An 18,917-nucleotide genomic window follows, 5' to 3' on the forward strand; every position below is an offset into this window, starting at 1 on the left:
GTAAATCACAGAGCTCAATAAAAACCCCACAGTAAATCTACACAAAGCATGGAGAGAAATCTAAGTTTATGATGAAAAAAGGGCAACCCTGTCCAAACCCTGTATGTGTGTTGTGTCTGAATGTGTACACACGACATGACACTGCCAATGCAAACCGGCTCAAAAATGGAAAGGTGCAGTAAACCATTTGTGCTAGACATTTCTACTGACAGAGTGCAAACTGGTTTCACATCCTTCTCTAATAAGAGTATGCACATACTGCGTTATATACAGTACTGTGCTAAAGTGTTGGGCACCTGAAAATTACAATTAAAGAAACAGTTCATCTATGCAGCTGGTGTTTGTGCAGAAACACCAATATTACAATAAATACAAATAATAAAATAAGTAGCAGTTTTATGTGTTAAGTTTGTTTAGCTTTTAACAAATCCATGCAACAGCATGAGACATCTGGAACCAACCTTTGTTTTTCAAACTGGCTCAGAAGATAACTACTTTTTTTTGTTAATTAGAAATGATTACTTTTTAACTGTACTTGTTTATTTACACCTATTCTAATATGTTGTTTTTACAAGCAAAGACACAATTATTGCCATGATAAATGATTTTACACATTCTGTACACACACACACACACACAACATACATATGCACACATGCAGTCGCTGCCCAAAAAAAGTCACTTTCACATGATTTGAGCACACCATTCTGCCCTTAACATTGTGCAAAATATCATGATGAATAAGCCAAGTGAAGTACGTTTAAATAAATAAATAAATAAATAAATAAATAAATAAAGACCATAAAGGAAGGACAGAGGGACACAATAAAAAAGAAAATGAAAGCAAAACAACAGACAAAAAGCAAAAGAAAGGGCAACAACAGTGATTTAGCAACTCTGTACAGTCATATCCCAAACCTCCTCTTTCTGCGCTCTCCTCCCTCCACTGACTTTAACCAATTAAGCCTTGGGCCAGCACACTGATTGCAGTCATTGATCTAACGGTGGGAGTGAGTGGAGCCGAGAGTCCAGACTGGAGCATGGCCCAGAGCAGCAGTGCTGATGAATGTGAGCTGCAGTGGGGAGGGAGAGGTGAGCAAAGCTTGGTTTTGGGAAGGCACTTTTCACTGGGAGTTAAAACAGACAGAGGGCTTGGTTTACACCATCATGTGACCAAATGGCTATTAATGAAATGTAATGAAACTAGTCGAGCGACTTGCATAATAGGGGTATTTAAATATGTCCACATTTTCAGAGCCAATAACAATAAAGCCTCAAAATCTATATTTCCACCAACTGAATTTTATGCTTTAAGTCTTTTGCTTTTATACAAGTGTTTGCCCATCAGATTTTATACCCTGGCACACAGAGGTAGCCCAAAGTGTGATTCCAGAGATCAAAATAATTCTTCTTATTTACAATTGCCAAGAAAAATCTTAATAACACTTCATAAATATAAAGATAATTGGTCCCTTTGCATAATAAGTGGTATCTGTATGTGGGCTTCTGAATAGTAACTGCTCATTTCATGGCCTCCCATGGTATCTCATTTGTTGTTTGGCCTTGTCTACCGAACTGAAGGCCAAATCACACCAAAAGCATTTCTGAAGTGTTTGATAGAACATGTACACCTCCATTTTAAACCATTTTAAAATGACCCCAAATTAAAAAAACATGGTCCTTACCATTTTTTATATCAAGTTCTAACTCCCCTGAGATCCATTAAAATTGCCCACTCTCACTTCTATAGCTTTGCGATCTATAATGAGAATCAATGAACTACAATGCTTCGATGTTTTTGACAGTATTACGTCTGGTGTGAATTTGGGATAAACAATGTGAAGCTTTAAATATTGTCTTCTTGAACCAGTCTTATCTGGCCTTAAATGTGTGTTTTGGCAATATCTTTTCCAGTACTTGACGGTACTGTGCAAATTCAGAGATTTATTTATTTTATTTTCCAGTCAAAATGGCCATTAAGTACAAGTTAATCACTATTATTCATATTTTTCAGCTGTCGTCTCGTCAGAGATAAGATATAAAAAAAAAATACACAAGCATAAAAAAGGGAAGTCAAAGATAAATAAGTAAAAAACAGGAATTTCCAAAACTGGAGTAAAAATATATGTATAAAAAGATATAGAAAAAAATGGAACTCCTAACAACAGCGCAAGACCTAGTAACCTCTGACTTTTGTACAGTACTATAGACGTCTGTGCACAAGTCTAAATGAGGAGAGGAGCTTGGAAGAGGGGAGTGAAGAGCTTGGTTTGGATTAGTCTTGCAAATGGATGTCAGTCAGTCCAGATGATAAGTGTTAAGTGCCATCTGTTATATTTAGCATCTTTTTCCATTTAACACAAATGGTTTGTTTACAGGAAATTAGGATCTAGACAATAATCAAACACTGCACTGGTCATCAGTTTGTCACGTATCTTTCTTTCTCACACGCATGCACACACACGCGTACTTACTCACTATGCGGTCTAACCCAGTCAGCTTCTAATCAGGTTGAAGCACTTTCAGGTCTAACTAGGTGATTACAGATGATTAGGGTGCCTGTGCGGCGCTGCAGTGATTAAAAAATAAACACGCTTGTTTTTCGGCCACTCGTCTCTGCATGCTTAATAGCCATAATAAATCATGTAGGCCAAAGCAATAGTGGCTGTTTGTTGTTTCTTTTCCTATAGTGGAATGAAAACACACACGAGTACCTGTCTCCTGCTGCAGCTATTATAATCACTCATGAGAGCGCCTTATCCGGTCTGATTGGAGCAAAGGGTTTATTGATTTGGCGTGTTTAACATTTGTACGTAGAGAGAATAATAGCCATAATCTGGAAATATCATCCTCATACAAATTTGGGAGGAAATAGGAAATTAGTTTAATGATAACTATGGGGGGAAAGGGGGTTGGGGGGCAGCAAACAAGGGTGATGTGTGCAGTGGGATAATGTCATGGTCAACATGTGTTGAAAGATCTCATCAGTGGATCATGTATCAATGTATTAGTTTGCTGAGGTAATAATGCGAACATAGCAGCTATCATAGTTAGCATGCTTCTTTGCACGGTAAAATCGTTCTTCTGATTGATGGAGAATGTGGTGTATAGGGTTCTACATAGAACCTTTTTAAAAATGGTTCTATATAGCGCCAAAAGGGGTTCTGCTATGGTTAGAAGCTTGACATAACAATTAAAGAACATATAGAATATAGAAGCCTTTTCTATATAGCAAAGCTAATTTAATCTAATTACATATAGGGAAAACATGATACACACAGGACATATGCATATGTGCACACACCAACACACAGAACAAAATTGACAAAGTAAGGTCCACCTCAATTAAACTGGGGCACTGAATGACCCCTGAGATCTGACTTCCCTCTAGTACCCATAGAATACCAGTTCAAAGGGCATCTGTAGGCGTGTACATGTTTTTGGGGTTTGGTTTCACATGGGGCCGATCTAAGGGAGGAACGCCCCTCTCACAGTAGCACATTTGTTTTACAGTTCAGGGCAGACGCATGTTAACAATTAGCCTGAGGCACTGACAGGGAGCGAGAGAAGAAGGAGGGAAAAAGAAAGAGTGAGAAGTAGCCAGTGTGCTTAATTAAAGAACGACTCATCAAAGCACTCATTAAAAAGCACTCAGTTGCACACAGCTGTGAAAATAAACAGAACAGAGAGAACAGAGGACAGGAGTACCAGAGAGAAAGAAAGAAAGCGAGACAGAGAGACGGAAGAAGGCTTTATGAGAGAAAAAGACGCAGGATGTTGAAGGTTGATATGATGGAAGGTCAGGGTTAAAGGGTCACTTCATAGCACAAATTTCATTCCCAGGCCTATGAGAGGGGAGAGAGATAGTGTTGTAAAACTGCGACTTTCACAACACTCATATTTTAAATGCTTGTGCTAACTCATGTAAATCACACCTATACCAATCACTGCTTGCAAAGACAGTTGATATATACCTAACACCAACAGCTTAACAAGAAGCAGAGAATCGCTGTCTGAGGCGAACTGATTCCTGTCAGCACGCATTACCCTCACTTCAAAAAAACAGGTGATGGTACATGAACTTCCAACATTATACAATTCTCTTCCAACCTTTCATAAACAACACCAGCAAACACAGAAATGGACCAGCAGTACGCAAGAGTTCCCACACTGCAAACCCACTTTAGGTAAATAATGATCAGTTTCCCTGATAGGAGAACCAAACAATACATAATTCTAGCAAAGCACTAGCGAAGTTATTTTTTAGTTGGCTTTTTGGTTCATGTTGTGTTGATTATCATTAGTTACATTATATTTAGTAAAGTACAGTACAAAAATCAATAACTTCATTATTATTCATTTAATATCTAGTCAAAATTACTATAAAGCACAAGGTATTCATTATTCAGTGTAGACAGAAAACATTTAACAGAAAATCAAGCATGTTATCAAATCTATCAGTATTAAATTTGAGGAATGGTTAAGTAAACACACTAACATACATTAAATCATTACTTATTAATGTTATTCGTATTTGCTTTGGGAGTTTAAAAATGTGCCTTTAGACTTTTGCACAGTACTTTAAGTTTTCTACATTCTTCCTGATGCTGAAAAATGAATAACTTGTACTTTACGGCCATTTTGACTGGAAATTAAATGCATGAAGGATGGTCTCTTACTTTCAAATGTACAAAAAGCAAAAAAAGTCTGTTGTATTGATTTTATTTACATTCCACTACTGCGTAAATAGTTCCTCCAGTTACAACTGTGCATTCAGTGAATTTTAAAAAAATATTCTGAATTGTACCAAAATAATATAATGAAATTGTGATGAGAACTTGAGATTTCATGATCATGTCCCATACCTCAAGTAGTTTGCATTTTATTCCACAAGCAGCATGCCTTCAGCGTAGCATGACAAGGCAAAAGGTACAGGATGTGCCCTTTCATTTCTAGGTTTATATTTATAGCTAAACTTTTTCTCCTGAATCCTTACTTGTCTGGAAATGTTGTAGCGCATGTAATGACAGTGGACCTTTCCCTCATGATACAGAGCTAAAATATATATACTTCTACCCCTGACCACAAGAAGTACAAAGATGTACACACTCATTCACTCACATACTTTTCAATATACACCTGGAGGGCTTTCTCTGTTCCTCTCCAGTCCAATCAGATTGCTTACATGTGAGCTGTGGGTGACTGCATTCAGTTTACACTACAAAACCCACACACAGCTCCGGTGGTCTCCCTCATCTCTCTCACACAGACAGACACACACATAGACACACACATAGACTGTTATGTGGAATGCTATGTGTAAGTCTTCATGTATATTTATACTCATCACAAATCAAAAATCAGCTAACAATCGAGCAAACGAGCATCTTCACTACCTCTCTTAGAACACAACCTGCAAAGCAGTGGGGATTTTTTTCATGAATGAAACGTCTGGCAATGCAGATGTCCAGACTTGAATGGTAAGCTGCAGTGGTTTCACGCATCCGAATCATTGCAGAAGCATCCACCACATGTTCTACAAAACGCTATATCATGTAAACAGGGTAGCAATGCAGCAGAGATGCGAAGCACGTTTCACAACTGCCTGCCAAGACCCGGAGATTCAATCTGCAGTTTTGAGTTGCTCTGGCTATAAAGCTTTCTTGGACTTTTCAGCAGCATGTTTTGGGAAACAGCACTGAGTCCACGCACGCTGTATTGGAGCAGGACCTTCTCGGCTGAATCGAGCGCGTGCTGATGCATGGTAAGCGTTGAGAAACTTTACTTATTCTTGGAAAAAAAAAATTTAGCTCAAACATGTTTGGCTGCCCCATGTTCATCATGAGCCATAGCCTGAGCCATTTTGTTGAAGCAGAAAAAGAGCAGCACTTGAAACCCAAGACATGGCCTACAAAGTCAATGAATGAGAGCACTTTAAAATATCAGGTGCCAAGAAACATGCTCACCGCTGCATAGAGTAGCATTTGTATCCAATAAGTTCTGTGCAGGACTTGCTCTGCAACTACCACACCAACAAAAATACAGTTTAAACACTACAGAAAATGGGATCTGTATGGGAGTTCATGTTTCACTAAAAAAAATTTACAAAAAGAATAAAAAAAAAAACAAACAACACTAGCTTGCATTTTGTCTGAAGCAAGCCATACATCCATTGCCGTTGGTGCAGATTAAAATTTTAATTAAAATGGAAGCTGTTCTGTCAGACAGATGTCAGCCAAAATGTTGTTTTCAAGGGTGATTTTGAGAACAAATATTCAAGTACTCATTCAGAACTATCAATGAGTATTCAAAGCTGTAAAATGTAAAATGCTGTTGGAATCAGCCCTTGTATTAAGTAAATGAAAGAGTGCACATCAGTCAAAGCTTCAGTTTCCTCAAAATTGCAGGAAATGAGGAACATGACAATTTGAGGATTTCAGGTCCATCCTACTTCTGGGCCCAAAACTCGAAAATTTTGAGACCTAAAAATCAATGCACAAATCCATCCACTGTTTCATCACAACACACAGTAAGTCTGTAAGTCCAGCTTAGGGTGTGAGCTGTCAGATGAACACCAGGTAACATGCGGAAGTGCTACAATGCAATCATGACTCACAGTCAAGGTTATGGTAGCAATTTAGCCCACACTGCAACCATACTCACCGGCAGTCTGGCGTGCTCTATTGGACTGCCCTACAGAAGAGAGAGGAGGAGGCAGGGACTGGTTTTAGGTCAAAGGTTACATTTATGTCTGTGCTTTAGGGATTTACACACAACGCTGGCTGACCACACTTTTTTCCTACTCGCTTATGAGACCTTGGCTGAAGCGTTTGCGGTCTACACTGAAGGTCTCTCAGGGTGTCACTGCTGGGTTTGTGGTTGAGCGGTCAGGGCGGAGAAGGTCAAGCGTGTTAGCATGACTGATTGGGCTGTGGCTTCAGAGTCACCCTCAGAACTCTAGGATCATGAACTCAAAGTGCCTTCCCTAACTCACACATTCACACCTGCATGTGTATGGGCTGTGGGCTGAGGAGCAGCCAAGCCAGGAGTTCTTAGAAAAGGATTCTGAAGAACCAAATGTGTCACTGGACTGCATTCATGTGTAAAAACAAGAACTATAAAAATCACAAATATGTGGGTTTAAGGCATGGGCAAGCCTGAGTCCCAGTAAATGTGCGCGTGCCTATATGTGTGCAGATGAGATACTACTAGCGAACGTTGGCCTCTCTTGGTAAAATCCGCCCAAAAATGTGCAGATTGTTATTTTTCCGGACTGAAAAGGGGCATGTCCCCTTCAGCCAAAGCTGGGTCAGAGGGCAATGTGAGATTTAAGAGATTACAGGAGGGAAACATAAGAGGGGGGCTTCTGGAAGCCCCTTTCAGCACCTCTGTGAGGGAACAGGGGCCACTGTGAAGCTGAGGACACCGAGGGGCCAGCTTTGGCACTGGTTCTCTTTTAGCCCTGGTAATGCAGCAAGAGAGGATGTTGAGCAGAGGCCCACAGAAGGGGAACGTTCTGGAACGCTTTTGTCTGCCTTAAATCCGCTTTAAGTCATGGGTCAAGGCCACGGTGGGCAGAGGGCATGAACTTCCCCAACCTGAGCTGCACCTCTGGGTCACGCCACCGGCCTCTCTTTAGCTCCATGGCAGCCAAGCCAGGAGGCTTTAGAGGGCCTGCACTGTGGACCCCAATCCTCTTACCACACTGATCCCACTTAGCTTCAATTCAGAGTTCAAGTGTGCTGTGGGCATAATCCCCTTTAAAGCAATGGGATCGATAGACAAGGGCTCCTGGGAACACTACAGTGATCGGCTAACTCTCCTAACACCAGCTTTATGTTCCAGCGTGTGTCAGACATGTGAACATGGCAGCACACAGCACGTGTGAAAGGTAAGAGAAGACTGTATGTAGCAGAGCATGCCCATTTGAAGTACAAGAAAGCACGATGACAAAAGGAGCCGTGTCCGGATGTTTTGTATCTCTAAAAAGTGAGGAGGTGAAGTGACAATATAAAAGTTAACAACATAAAACTGAAAATAACTGAGTATCAATAATTGTTTAATAAATGTGAAGTGTGTGAGTCAAAAGCACTTACAGGCAGGTGTGTGAACACTGCAAAAGTGCTGCAGAGGAAGGCGATGAGGTCACTCAGGTAGTCACTGGCCTGCCCACCCCCTTGGGCCGCCATCCAATCATAATCAGCCAGCTGAAGGAACTGATCAATCTTCAGATTCAGGTTAGTGTAGATCTCCTCTTCTGCCGAATGCCTTGCATCCTACATATGCCCACACCAATAAAAAGCATTACAGTTATGTCATCAAAATCTTAAACACTGAATTGAGAGACATAAAAAGGGACTGTGAACTACAAATACAAATGGAGAGAAATATGAATGCAGACCATTACTAGTATTAATTTAATACATATATATTATTTTACATATACCACTGTCACAAAAAGACCATCCAACTATGACATAAAATACAAGCAGGAAGTAAGCATTAAGTGTGGAAGGCAGTTTCTCTCCTACCTTGAAGGTGGAAGTGCCATAGAGTTTGGTGGCATTGACTGTGTCTGGAGGCACATTGGTGATGTTGGAGATGAACTCTTCCAGGTAGTGACAGGACATCTCCAGGTGAGTCGTGTTTACGATTATTTGAACCAACTGGATAAATCGAACACAGTAACTTATTAAAACTCATTTACACTCACATCAACTGGATTCATACCTGTGATCTTTAATTCATGCCAGTATCAACTGAGCTCAACATCTGCAAGGTTCCAGTGCTGGCTAAAAGAAATGATGGCACGGTTCAGGGCTGCATAATATCACTTCCAAATTGTTACAGCAATATTAGCTCTCATAGCACAGATATCACCAGTCTGCAATAAGCAAATTAGCTTCTAACCATGATTTACTGCGAGTGGGAGTCATCTACTTAAAGGCCTTTATTGAGGAAATTTATTTTTGGCTACAATTTCTCTGGCTTAAAAAAGAAAGTTTGAGTACTAAATAGAAAAATAAATATCAGTGTAATGAATTGATAATCAATAATACAACGTATTCAGGCCAGTCCTACAGAAACACATTTCCAGAAAGGAAAACCTACAATCCTACAAACTTTATCACAGATATAATGCTTGTTATCCAATAATACTTCTAAAACTGATAATCAATATAATGGAATACCACTGTATACAATATATCGACCTGCATCAGCCCTAGTACAGACAGTGTGCTTCTACACAAAGTGATATGCTAAGCAGGTAACTGAACACTGTAGGAGCTACTCTGCAAGTGTGTAACCCATACTGAGATAAAGGTGGTTCCCACACTGCTACTCCTGTGCTTTGAGACAGGGCTGGACAGAAGCAAAGCACAGGCTGCTCTGGGTTCAGTCAGTCAGTCTGTGGGCCAGGGTTCAGGGTGCACAGGCAGGCCAGGGCTGTCAGGAACCATGCAAGGCGCAATGGGGCTAATTCAGCCCAGGCCCGAGCCTCTGAACACCCTGCGGGGGGGAAGCTCCGGCATGGAGCCTGGGTCACACATCCTCCACACAACCAGGCGAACTGGGGCCTGTGCTGGAGATCTCTGATATCTGATCTGGCATGAAACACAAAGGTGTGTGTGCATGTGTGTTTATTACGGTGAGGGGGTGGCAGTGTTTTTCACTATAGAGGGGTAGCGTGAAAGTGGGCAAGCAGAGGGTTGCCCTTTTGATGAACTAACTCAAAATCATAAGCATAACTCCCCCAGTTTTCACCCCATGGCTTTCCCTCGCTTCAAATCAATGGCACCCAGCTGAACTTTATATCTGGAGTGGTAAGATTATAAACAGGGCCTGAAAGTAAGCAGGCAGCTTACATCTCAGGAAAGACGATGGCTAGGACAGACTAAACACACTCGAAGGAGAAAGCCAGAGCTGGCTGCAGTGAGAGCAGCAAGGGCAGGCTAAGTGTGGAGCGCCAATGGGAGCCATGATGGGGCCTTTTAAGAAGGTGAAGAAAGTGTGCTTGGACAGAGAAAAGGAGTAGGCAGAAGTGCATTACTCCTTAAAGAATTCACTCAGAAAGGCTTATCTGCATAGACGATATACATATATACATACAACTAGTGTATTTAACTCATGGAACTCTTCACATTTTCTTCATATTTTTTTAATTTTGAACCATTATTTTGATGGTGCATTCTGTCTGATTCAACTGATTCAAGTTTGACAGATATTGGCTGGTCAATAATATTGGCCACTATCAACAATCCAGCATTGGCAATATTTTACTGACTGTGCCAATAATCACCATATACACAGCACCGCCAGATTTTCAATTTTGCAATCTAGTGATGATAGGCTAAAAAACATTTATTTTAAGGTCACCCACCATTAAAGTCAACCAGAAACCCAAACTCACCTTTTTAAATCTTGTTTAACTTTTTTTTGGCCTCCAAAACATCTTCTGATTTTTAGGTATGTCAACATACACCAGTGGGTGGGGAAAATGAACTAATATTGATTACATTTCAGCAATCCCACCTACCATCAAGCAAAAAAGCTCAGCCACCCTAGAGACCCTGCTTAAAAATGCATTTCACTCAGAAACGGTAAAAAAGAAAAATGCGTTACATTACGTTTATTCATGTTCACTTTAAAGCGCACACACACACACATACACACACACACACACATACACACACACACACACACACATACACACACAGCACATCCAGTACACATAAAAAAGCAGGTACTCACTTCTGCTAATCCCACGTTCTTCTTCTTGATGGCATACTGCAAGCAGTTACTGAGGGTTCTTGTGAGCAGCAGGTTGGTTGACTTTCGGATCATGTCGTCAATTTCTGTAGAACTGAACCCAAGAGAACAGCAAATACAAACAATCATATTACAACCCCATTTCCAAAAAAGTTGGGATGCAATGATGTGCAAGTCATGTAAACCATATTTTCAAAGGAAAATACTACAAAGACAACATATCAAATGTTGAAACTGAGAAGTTTTATTGTTTTTGAAAAATATATGCCCATTTTGAATTTGATGCCAACAACATGTTCCAAAAAAGTTGGGACGGGGGCACGTTTACCTCTGGGTTTCATCACCTCTTCTTTTAACATTAAGTGTTTGGGAACTGAGGAGACCAACTGCTGTAGTTTTGAAAGTAAAATGTTTTCGCATTCTTGTTCGATATAGGATTTCAGCTGCTCAACAGTTCGGGGTCTCCTTCATCATATTTTTCATTTCATAAATGTGCCAAATGTTTTCAGTGGTGAAAGTGGTGGAGACAGGTCTGGACTGCAGGCAGGCCAGTTAAGCACCCGGACACTTAATACGGAGCAATGTTGTTGCAACACATGCAGAATGTGATTTATCAGTCTTACTGAAATAAGCAAGGCCTTCCCTGAAAAAGACGTTGTATGGATGGCAGCATATGTTGCCAAAACTTGTACATATTGTTCAGCATTAATGGTGCCTTCACAGATGTGCACGTCATCTATGCCATGTGCACTAATGCACCCGTATACCATCATGAATATTGGCTTTGGAACTGTGCACTGATGACAAGCCTGATGGTCTTTAGCCCAGAAAATGCAGTGTCCATGATTTCCAAAAAGAATTTCACATTTTGATTCGTCAGACTACAGGACACTTTTCCACTTCCCCTCAGTTCATTTTAAATGAGCTCAGGCCCAGAGAAGGTGGCAGCATTTCTGAATCCTGTTTATGTACAGGTTCTTCTTTGCATTTTAGAGTTTTAACTAGCATTTGTGGATGCAGCGATGAACTGTTTTCAAACCACAGAGGTTTTCTGAAGTGTTTTAGAGTCTATGCAGTGATTTCCACTACAGAATCATGTCTGTTTTTAATGCAGTACTGCCTGAGGGCCCAAAGACGACCAGCAAATACTGGTTTTTGGCCTTGTCCCTTGCATACAGAGATTTTTCCAGATTCTCTAAATCTTTTAATGTTATTATGTACTGTAGATGATAAAAAGCAAAAGTTTTTTATTTTACACTGAGAAATGTTATTTATGAATTTGCCCACTCAGTCATTCAAAGAATGGTGAATTCCTCCTCATCTTTACTTCTGAAAGACTCAGCCTCTCTGGGATGCTTTTTTATACCCAATCAACACTAGATGTGTTTTTTTAGTATTACACAACTTTACCAGCCTTTTGTTTCCCCCATCCCACTTTTTTGGAACATGTTGTTGGCATCAAATTCAAATTGGGCATATATTTTTCAAAAAACAAAAACATATCTCAGTTTCAAAATTTGCTATGATGTCTTTGTACTATTTTCATTGAAATGTAGAGATGATTTGCACATCATTGCATTTTGTTTTTATTTACATTTCTGCAGTGTCCCAACTTTTTTTTGTAAATGGGGTACATATACAAGCATTCATCTTGTGTGTAACCAGAGAGCTGTTGAACTAAGAAATGTACAGACCTGCAGACTTACAATTCTTATATAAGCTTTAGATATTATAGCAGCAGTTCCATATGGTTTTGCTCACATGGTAGAAGAATAATAACATTTCAGTTCAAGGCTCGTCTGTCAGATGTTACAGCTGTAACCTAACTTGAACATTTTAAGAACTGCAACAATAAACAAAATGTTCTATAGAGCATATATGAATATGCATTATTCTGGAGCAAACCGCAAGCCTGAATGCCAAATTACTAAAACAGAGAGAGCACACAGATGGGGGTCTACCACAGAGAACAACGACACCCTGTGGACTGCAACTCTGCATGATCCAACAACAGAGAACAAGCAGCACACACACCTACATGCTATAAATTAGAAAATCCAAATGACCGAGAGTAGAGAGGGGGACATCACTTCTGTTTTCCACTTTTGCTGTGGAAGAGTGAAATTTTGTGGTGAGGGGTCAGGAAATAGTGGGGCTAATTATGTCCGCTGGTGGTCTGTGCTCCCATCTTCGTTACTATAAGTACAGCTGGAGGCATCTTTATTAGCTTCCCTCAAGTAAAGGTTAACAGGAAAGACAGAAAAAAAAGAGAACGAGAAAGAGAGATGAGAACAGTGTGCCTTGACCATTTGAGTCAACCCAAATCAAGACCAAAAGTGCAACACTTTTCTCCGTCTCTGGGTACAAAACACATTCCTCTCAAATTACTAAATTGTCTCTAGTTGTGTCGAGAGAAGCAGAGGAAGAATTTAAAAAACGTTCTCCTCCTTGGTGGGGGAAAGAATTTCCTTCAGCTTGAGCTTGGCAGCAAGATCTTGACGGAGCGCGAGAGAAAAAGGAATAAAAGAAAATAAAAAAGAAGCTGAGAACAACAGCCATTCGAATGAAAGCAGAGATGTCAATGCACTTGAGTAGACCCTGCTCATGTGGGTACACAGACTCAATAAAACAACAATACTGGCACAGGCTTAGAGACAAGCAATCAGGAAATTGGTTGTGTCGTCCTGTGGAATTCACTGACCACAAATGTGGTGAGAGAGACAGACTGAGAAAGAGCGAAACACTGGAAACGCCAAGCAATGATTAGAGCACCATGACTGTAATATCTCAGTTATTCATGAAATCCATTCATCTGTTCACTCTTTCATTGATTCACTCAGTTTAGCATGCTTCCTGTGTAGAACATGGCCAGTGTACTGACCCTTTAAATACCTTATTATATGAACATCTCAATAAAACGGAAGAGGCGAAAGAGTCATGCAGAGGGGAATGGCTAGAAATCAGGAGGTTAATTAAGCCCATTAGAAAAACAAAAGACAGGAAGCATGCACACGGCGGAGGAGAAAAAGATGGATCGTGTTGTACTGGATCCCTGTTCACTGATTCATCAAATGTAGTCTAAATGCCAATCTAGCTGTCTGTTTATGAACTACTGAACCATCACATTCATGCACATCATGAAGAAAAGGTTAGCAGCTAAACGGAACTGCTCCGACATCTGTAAAGCAACTTTAAAATGTTAAGGACCCACTTTCGCTTAAGGTTCAAAGTTCAGCAGACATTGAGGGGGGAGACATTTTGAACGTTAAAAGAAATTCCTCCAGTCTAGTCTCCAACCACCTGTGTGGACCAGAGCAGACTCCCTCCCCTTCTAGCTGCACCTCGTTTTAATATTAGCACAGAGAAACCACAAAGCCTAATTGCATCCGGTGGTCCAGTCTGGGTAAAATGTTGAACTGATGCTCATCTCCTTTGGTCTGTCAATCACGGGCTTCCGTTTCCGATAGCAACCGCCTGACCCTCACATCCTCGCACACGCATGCATCTACACAGCTCGTCAAAAGTTTAGTGACACCTAGCTTTTCATAATGCTTTGAATACAAAAGAGCATATTTTCTTTGTTACTTTGCAGTAACTTAACACATTAAAGACTAACCAGCTTTAAGAAAGACAATGTTCAAATAATAAATTAAATAAACTGTTACTGTTCAAGAAATTTTCTAACCGGTAATTTTACAGGAGAAGGCAAAAATGTTCTTAACTTTTAATGTAAGTTAATGTAAAGAGTTTCAATTTTGGAGCTAGGCCCATCACAATTATAAAATTTTAGCTAACAATTGCCATATAAATAATTGTAAAGTCTAAAGTGGCCAAATTAGCTGATCAGCTATTTTAGTTTATAGCTGTTGACACTTAGTAGCTTCCAACAGAAGACAAATAGCTCGAGCCCAAATAAACAAATATTACTCACTGGTGCCCTCAAAAGGTATTTATCACCAATCAGAGGTAGGAACGTTTTTTTTTATGCCTCAATTAATGTTCTTTCTGCTTTCAATCATTTACATCCATTGGCCTCAACCCAACAGATGAAAAAGCACCCAGTTTACATACATACGACAATGAAAGCTAACTATAGAAAATAACTGATCAGCTTAAATAATTGCAATCAGGTGGTTACGCAATGATTGTGATAAGGCTATCTGGAGCATTTCTATTGGCCCATTTATCATGAAATTTTCACACAATGCAAAGGGAAGCTACTGAGTGAGCTTAAAAACTGGAGACTATATTTCCCTTGTTTTAACAAACTAAGACTGACAAAGCACAAACACTTACATTGTACCATTCATTAATCTGCAACATATTTACATGTATCCACTGGTTTAGCCTACAGCAGTTTAGCCCTGCGCATGTGTTTATTTACAACTCAATATCCAAAAAATGGATGCTATGGGATGCTATGCAAAATGTAATGGATGCTATGGGATGCTATGCAAAATGTAAATAAAAACAGAAGGTAATGATGTACCAATCATACAGCATATATTAAATTGAAACCAGTAGAAAGACAACATATCAAATGTTGAAACGTTTTTTAATATATGCCCACTTTGAAATTGACCCAAGTAACATGTTTTAAAAGAGTTGGGACGGGGGCATTTTACCACTGTGCTGTATCACCTCTTCTTTTAACAACACCTAAGTGTTTGGGAACTGAGGAGACCAACTGCTGCAGTTTTGAAAGTGAATTTTTTTTCCTATTCTTGCTTCATACAGGATTTCAGCTGCTCAACAGTTCAGGGTCTCATTTGTCTTATTTTTTATAATGCAATAACCGCTTTTAATGGGTGACAGGTATGAACTACAGGCAGGCCAGTTTTGCACCTGGATTCTTTTACTGTGGAGCAATGCTGTTGTAATACACGCAGAATAAGGTTTGGCATTGTCTTGCTGAAATTAGCAAGGCCTTCCCTGAAAAAGATGTTGTCTGGATGGCAGCATATGTTGCTCCAAAACCTTTATATGTCACTGATTATTAATGGTGCCTTCAAAGATTTGCAATTCATCTATGCCATGTGCACCAATGCACCCCCATACCATTACAAATGCTAGCTTTAGAACTGTGCGCTGATAACAAGCCAGATGGTCTTTAGCCCAGAGGATGCGGCGTCCATAATTTCCAAAAATAATTTTTAAATTTTAATTCACCAGACCACAGGACACTTTTCCACTTCACCTCAGTTCATCATAAATGAGCTCAGGCCAGAGAAGGTGGGGGCAATTCTGGATCCTGTTTGTATATGATTTCCTTTTTGCATGGTAGAGTTTTGATTTGCATTTATGGACATCATGACAAACTCTGTTCACAGACAGTGGTTTTTGGAAGTGTTTCTAAACCCATAGTGATTTCCACCACAGAATTGTGTCTGTTTTTAATGCTGTGCTGCCTGAAGGCGCGAAAATCACAGTCATCTAATACTGACCGTCATAAACGTCATAAGCGGATATCAGAGAGAACAAAAACACAAAAAATTAAAAATATGGGCCATTTAACAATACTTTGGAAAAGTGTTAAATTATATAGACTCTTTAAAAAAGAAGACATTTTAAAATGAACCTGAGTATTGCAAAACATACCCAAACAATTAGTAAACCAGTGCATGTTCTTACTTAACAAAAAAAGGTGAAAAATCAAAGTTTTAAAAGCAGGGAAGGTGTCCCCAACCTTTCCACATTACACACCAGACTCACACACACTCACTGATTCCCTTACAAGAGTCCTGGACTCAGATCTGTCTGGCCCTATTGTTCTGCTTACTCAAATGCTCTTGTGCTAATAAGAACAAAGATTTGCATGGAAATGTGTCAAATATGTGAAAATCCACCCAGCAGAGTTCTTATTTGACAGCACTGTTAAATTAGCAGTGAGTGTAAGGGGGTTTCTGGCTGGATCTGGAACTCCAGGACCCCACACACACTGAGGCCCGGTCTTTGCAGTGGAAGGCCAAATGGGGGGGGGTGTTTATTTTTGAATTTTAACTGACACCCGAGCACAGAGATCGGCCACGTTCTGAAAACCACACAGGACGTGTCTGGTGGATGTGAGAAGAAAGGAGAACAAGAAAAAGAGAGGGACCGGCCAAAGCAAGCTACGGCCGCAGACGGAGGAGGCCACTGAGAGAGTGTGAGTCCGCAGCATTAATAGAGGAGATATCTAACCCTCCTGACCCATCTATCCAGGCTTTCTTAACATCTGACCTCCAGAGATGGCTTAAGAGTCCGGTTTCAAAAGCTGTTCTGCACAAGTGCATGGAGGCTTGTCTGCTTCCTGAATTTAAGAAGCAGCCAAATCCTCTTGACCTTCATATATCATATATCGTCTATACTTGTACTCCAGTAATGGTGTCACAGAAAAATATAGATTTTTAGTTTTAGAGGTACTGATAGACAACAAGTATCATATCCACATAAACATTTTATTCGAAGATATAAGAGTTTCCAATATATGTCAAAAAAGAACAGAACAGTCCAAACAAAACACACAGGCCTGACATAAAACAAGTACAAGCACCTATAGGGCATGGATTCAAGGGATGTCAAAGGACCAGCACAGTATTTCTCATCCTTATTCACCACGCCATATTATCAACCTCTATTTCCACACCGGCAGATTCTACTGCAGCAGATAAATCTGGCAGTGAACTATTTATTCTCGTTTGTAGCTCCGTAATTCTACAGTGTGCCTGGCTATAAATCAAACTTTTAAAAACCTTAAGCTGACAAGTTTTAACTAACAGTCTGAAACGTATAAAGAGAGCGAATTAAGTCTTGTGAGCAGCAAAGTTAGTTTTGTACTCACTTGTATGATTGCTTTCTTCACTAGTTTTGAATGATACATGCAAAATGTTAATGTGTAAATTATCATTATTTGTAACTAAGACAATCAGCTCCTACTTAATGCCTATATAAACTCATAGGATTTCTGTGGACCACAACCGCTATGAGCTAATTAGGACGCATCTAAAAATTACGATCATCAAAGTTCAGACATGAAGCACCTACATGAAGCCTTATGAGCCAGTACAGCCTTTCTGCAGATAGAACACAAATGATGGCCAGTCTGAGTTTTCAGTATGACCTCTATTTATGATTACTGTTGATGAGGGATCTCAAAATAAGATTTCTACCAGATTGATCTTTTGATTTGGCATGAAAAACAACAGATTTTTACTAATTAGATCAAATAGGGAAAAGTCTCTGGACAGCAGCATGGTTTTTAACTATTTTGTATTCGATCCAATGTACTGGATCAGTCTACATCACTTACTTGGTCCTGTGTGTTTATGTCTCAGAGCTTTTAGTCTCAGTGTACTGATTTTTATTATTATTTTGTTTTATTTACCTGTAAAAGTTACTCAATTTCTTCCTGGGGAGCAAAGATTGGTTTAGGTTACAATTACATTTTTTAACAGATAATCAATAATCTATAACAAAATACATTTCTGAAGTAACGGATTAAAGAATTTGAATTGTACACATAAAAGCACGACTCCTGCTACTGATGTAAAATTTCAGCCAATAGCAGAAATTAAACTATCCTAAATGTAGATTACAGCGCTATTGCAGCTAGGATATTTAGCCACGTAACACAGTGCTAAGGCTATAACTAGGGATGGGTATTGAGAATAAGTATTATATTTGTACCGGTTCCTGACTGCTCAGTACCACAATATCATTAAGCTCCTTGACAAACAGTGCTGCTATCAGTATTTATGTAGCATTATATCATTCTACATAGCTGGTATTTTCAGATGGTTGGTGCTATATAGGATCAGCAGGAGTGGCGCTCTGCTTCGTGTGAAGAACACGTTCACATGCCTCTGACTATCTTGATCATTTTAACAGCTAAGTCCTATTCTGTGCTCTCTGGTCATGGCTGAAAGGGTAAGACACTGAAAAGTGTGGGCTCACATTACTAAATTTAATGATAATGCAGGTAAATGCAATATATTGTGACATCCGGGAGCTCTCCAAGAAACTTGGTGAAGTCAGGGGTCTGGTCTATGACTGAAGCTTTTTATTCCAACTCTACAAATCAGCACAAACAGCCAGGAAAATGGACAGCCTACTGTAGCCAGAGGCTAAAAACAAAAGCACCCACTGGCCTTTTTCCTTCTCCCAAACGC

The 18,917-nt window shown here is 39.8% G+C and overlaps 1 protein-coding gene across 1 annotated transcript in view; it reads right to left on the reverse strand.

Annotated features, from left to right (window-relative positions):
* The window catches only part of LOC118801239 (exocyst complex component 6B-like), a gene marked incomplete at its 5' end in the record, with an annotated part of 63,730 nt that overhangs the window by 34,168 nt on the left and 10,645 nt on the right, over nt 1-18,917 (reverse strand). Inside the window, 3 exon segments of the mRNA XM_036561428.1 lie at nt 8,097-8,276; nt 8,532-8,666; nt 10,753-10,864. Coding sequence (XP_036417321.1) covers nt 8,097-8,276; nt 8,532-8,666; nt 10,753-10,864 — 427 coding nt within the window.

This window comes from Colossoma macropomum, unplaced genomic scaffold, assembly GCF_904425465.1.
Source record: "Colossoma macropomum unplaced genomic scaffold, Colossoma_macropomum, whole genome shotgun sequence".
Taxonomy (NCBI): Eukaryota; Metazoa; Chordata; class Actinopteri; order Characiformes; family Serrasalmidae; genus Colossoma; species Colossoma macropomum.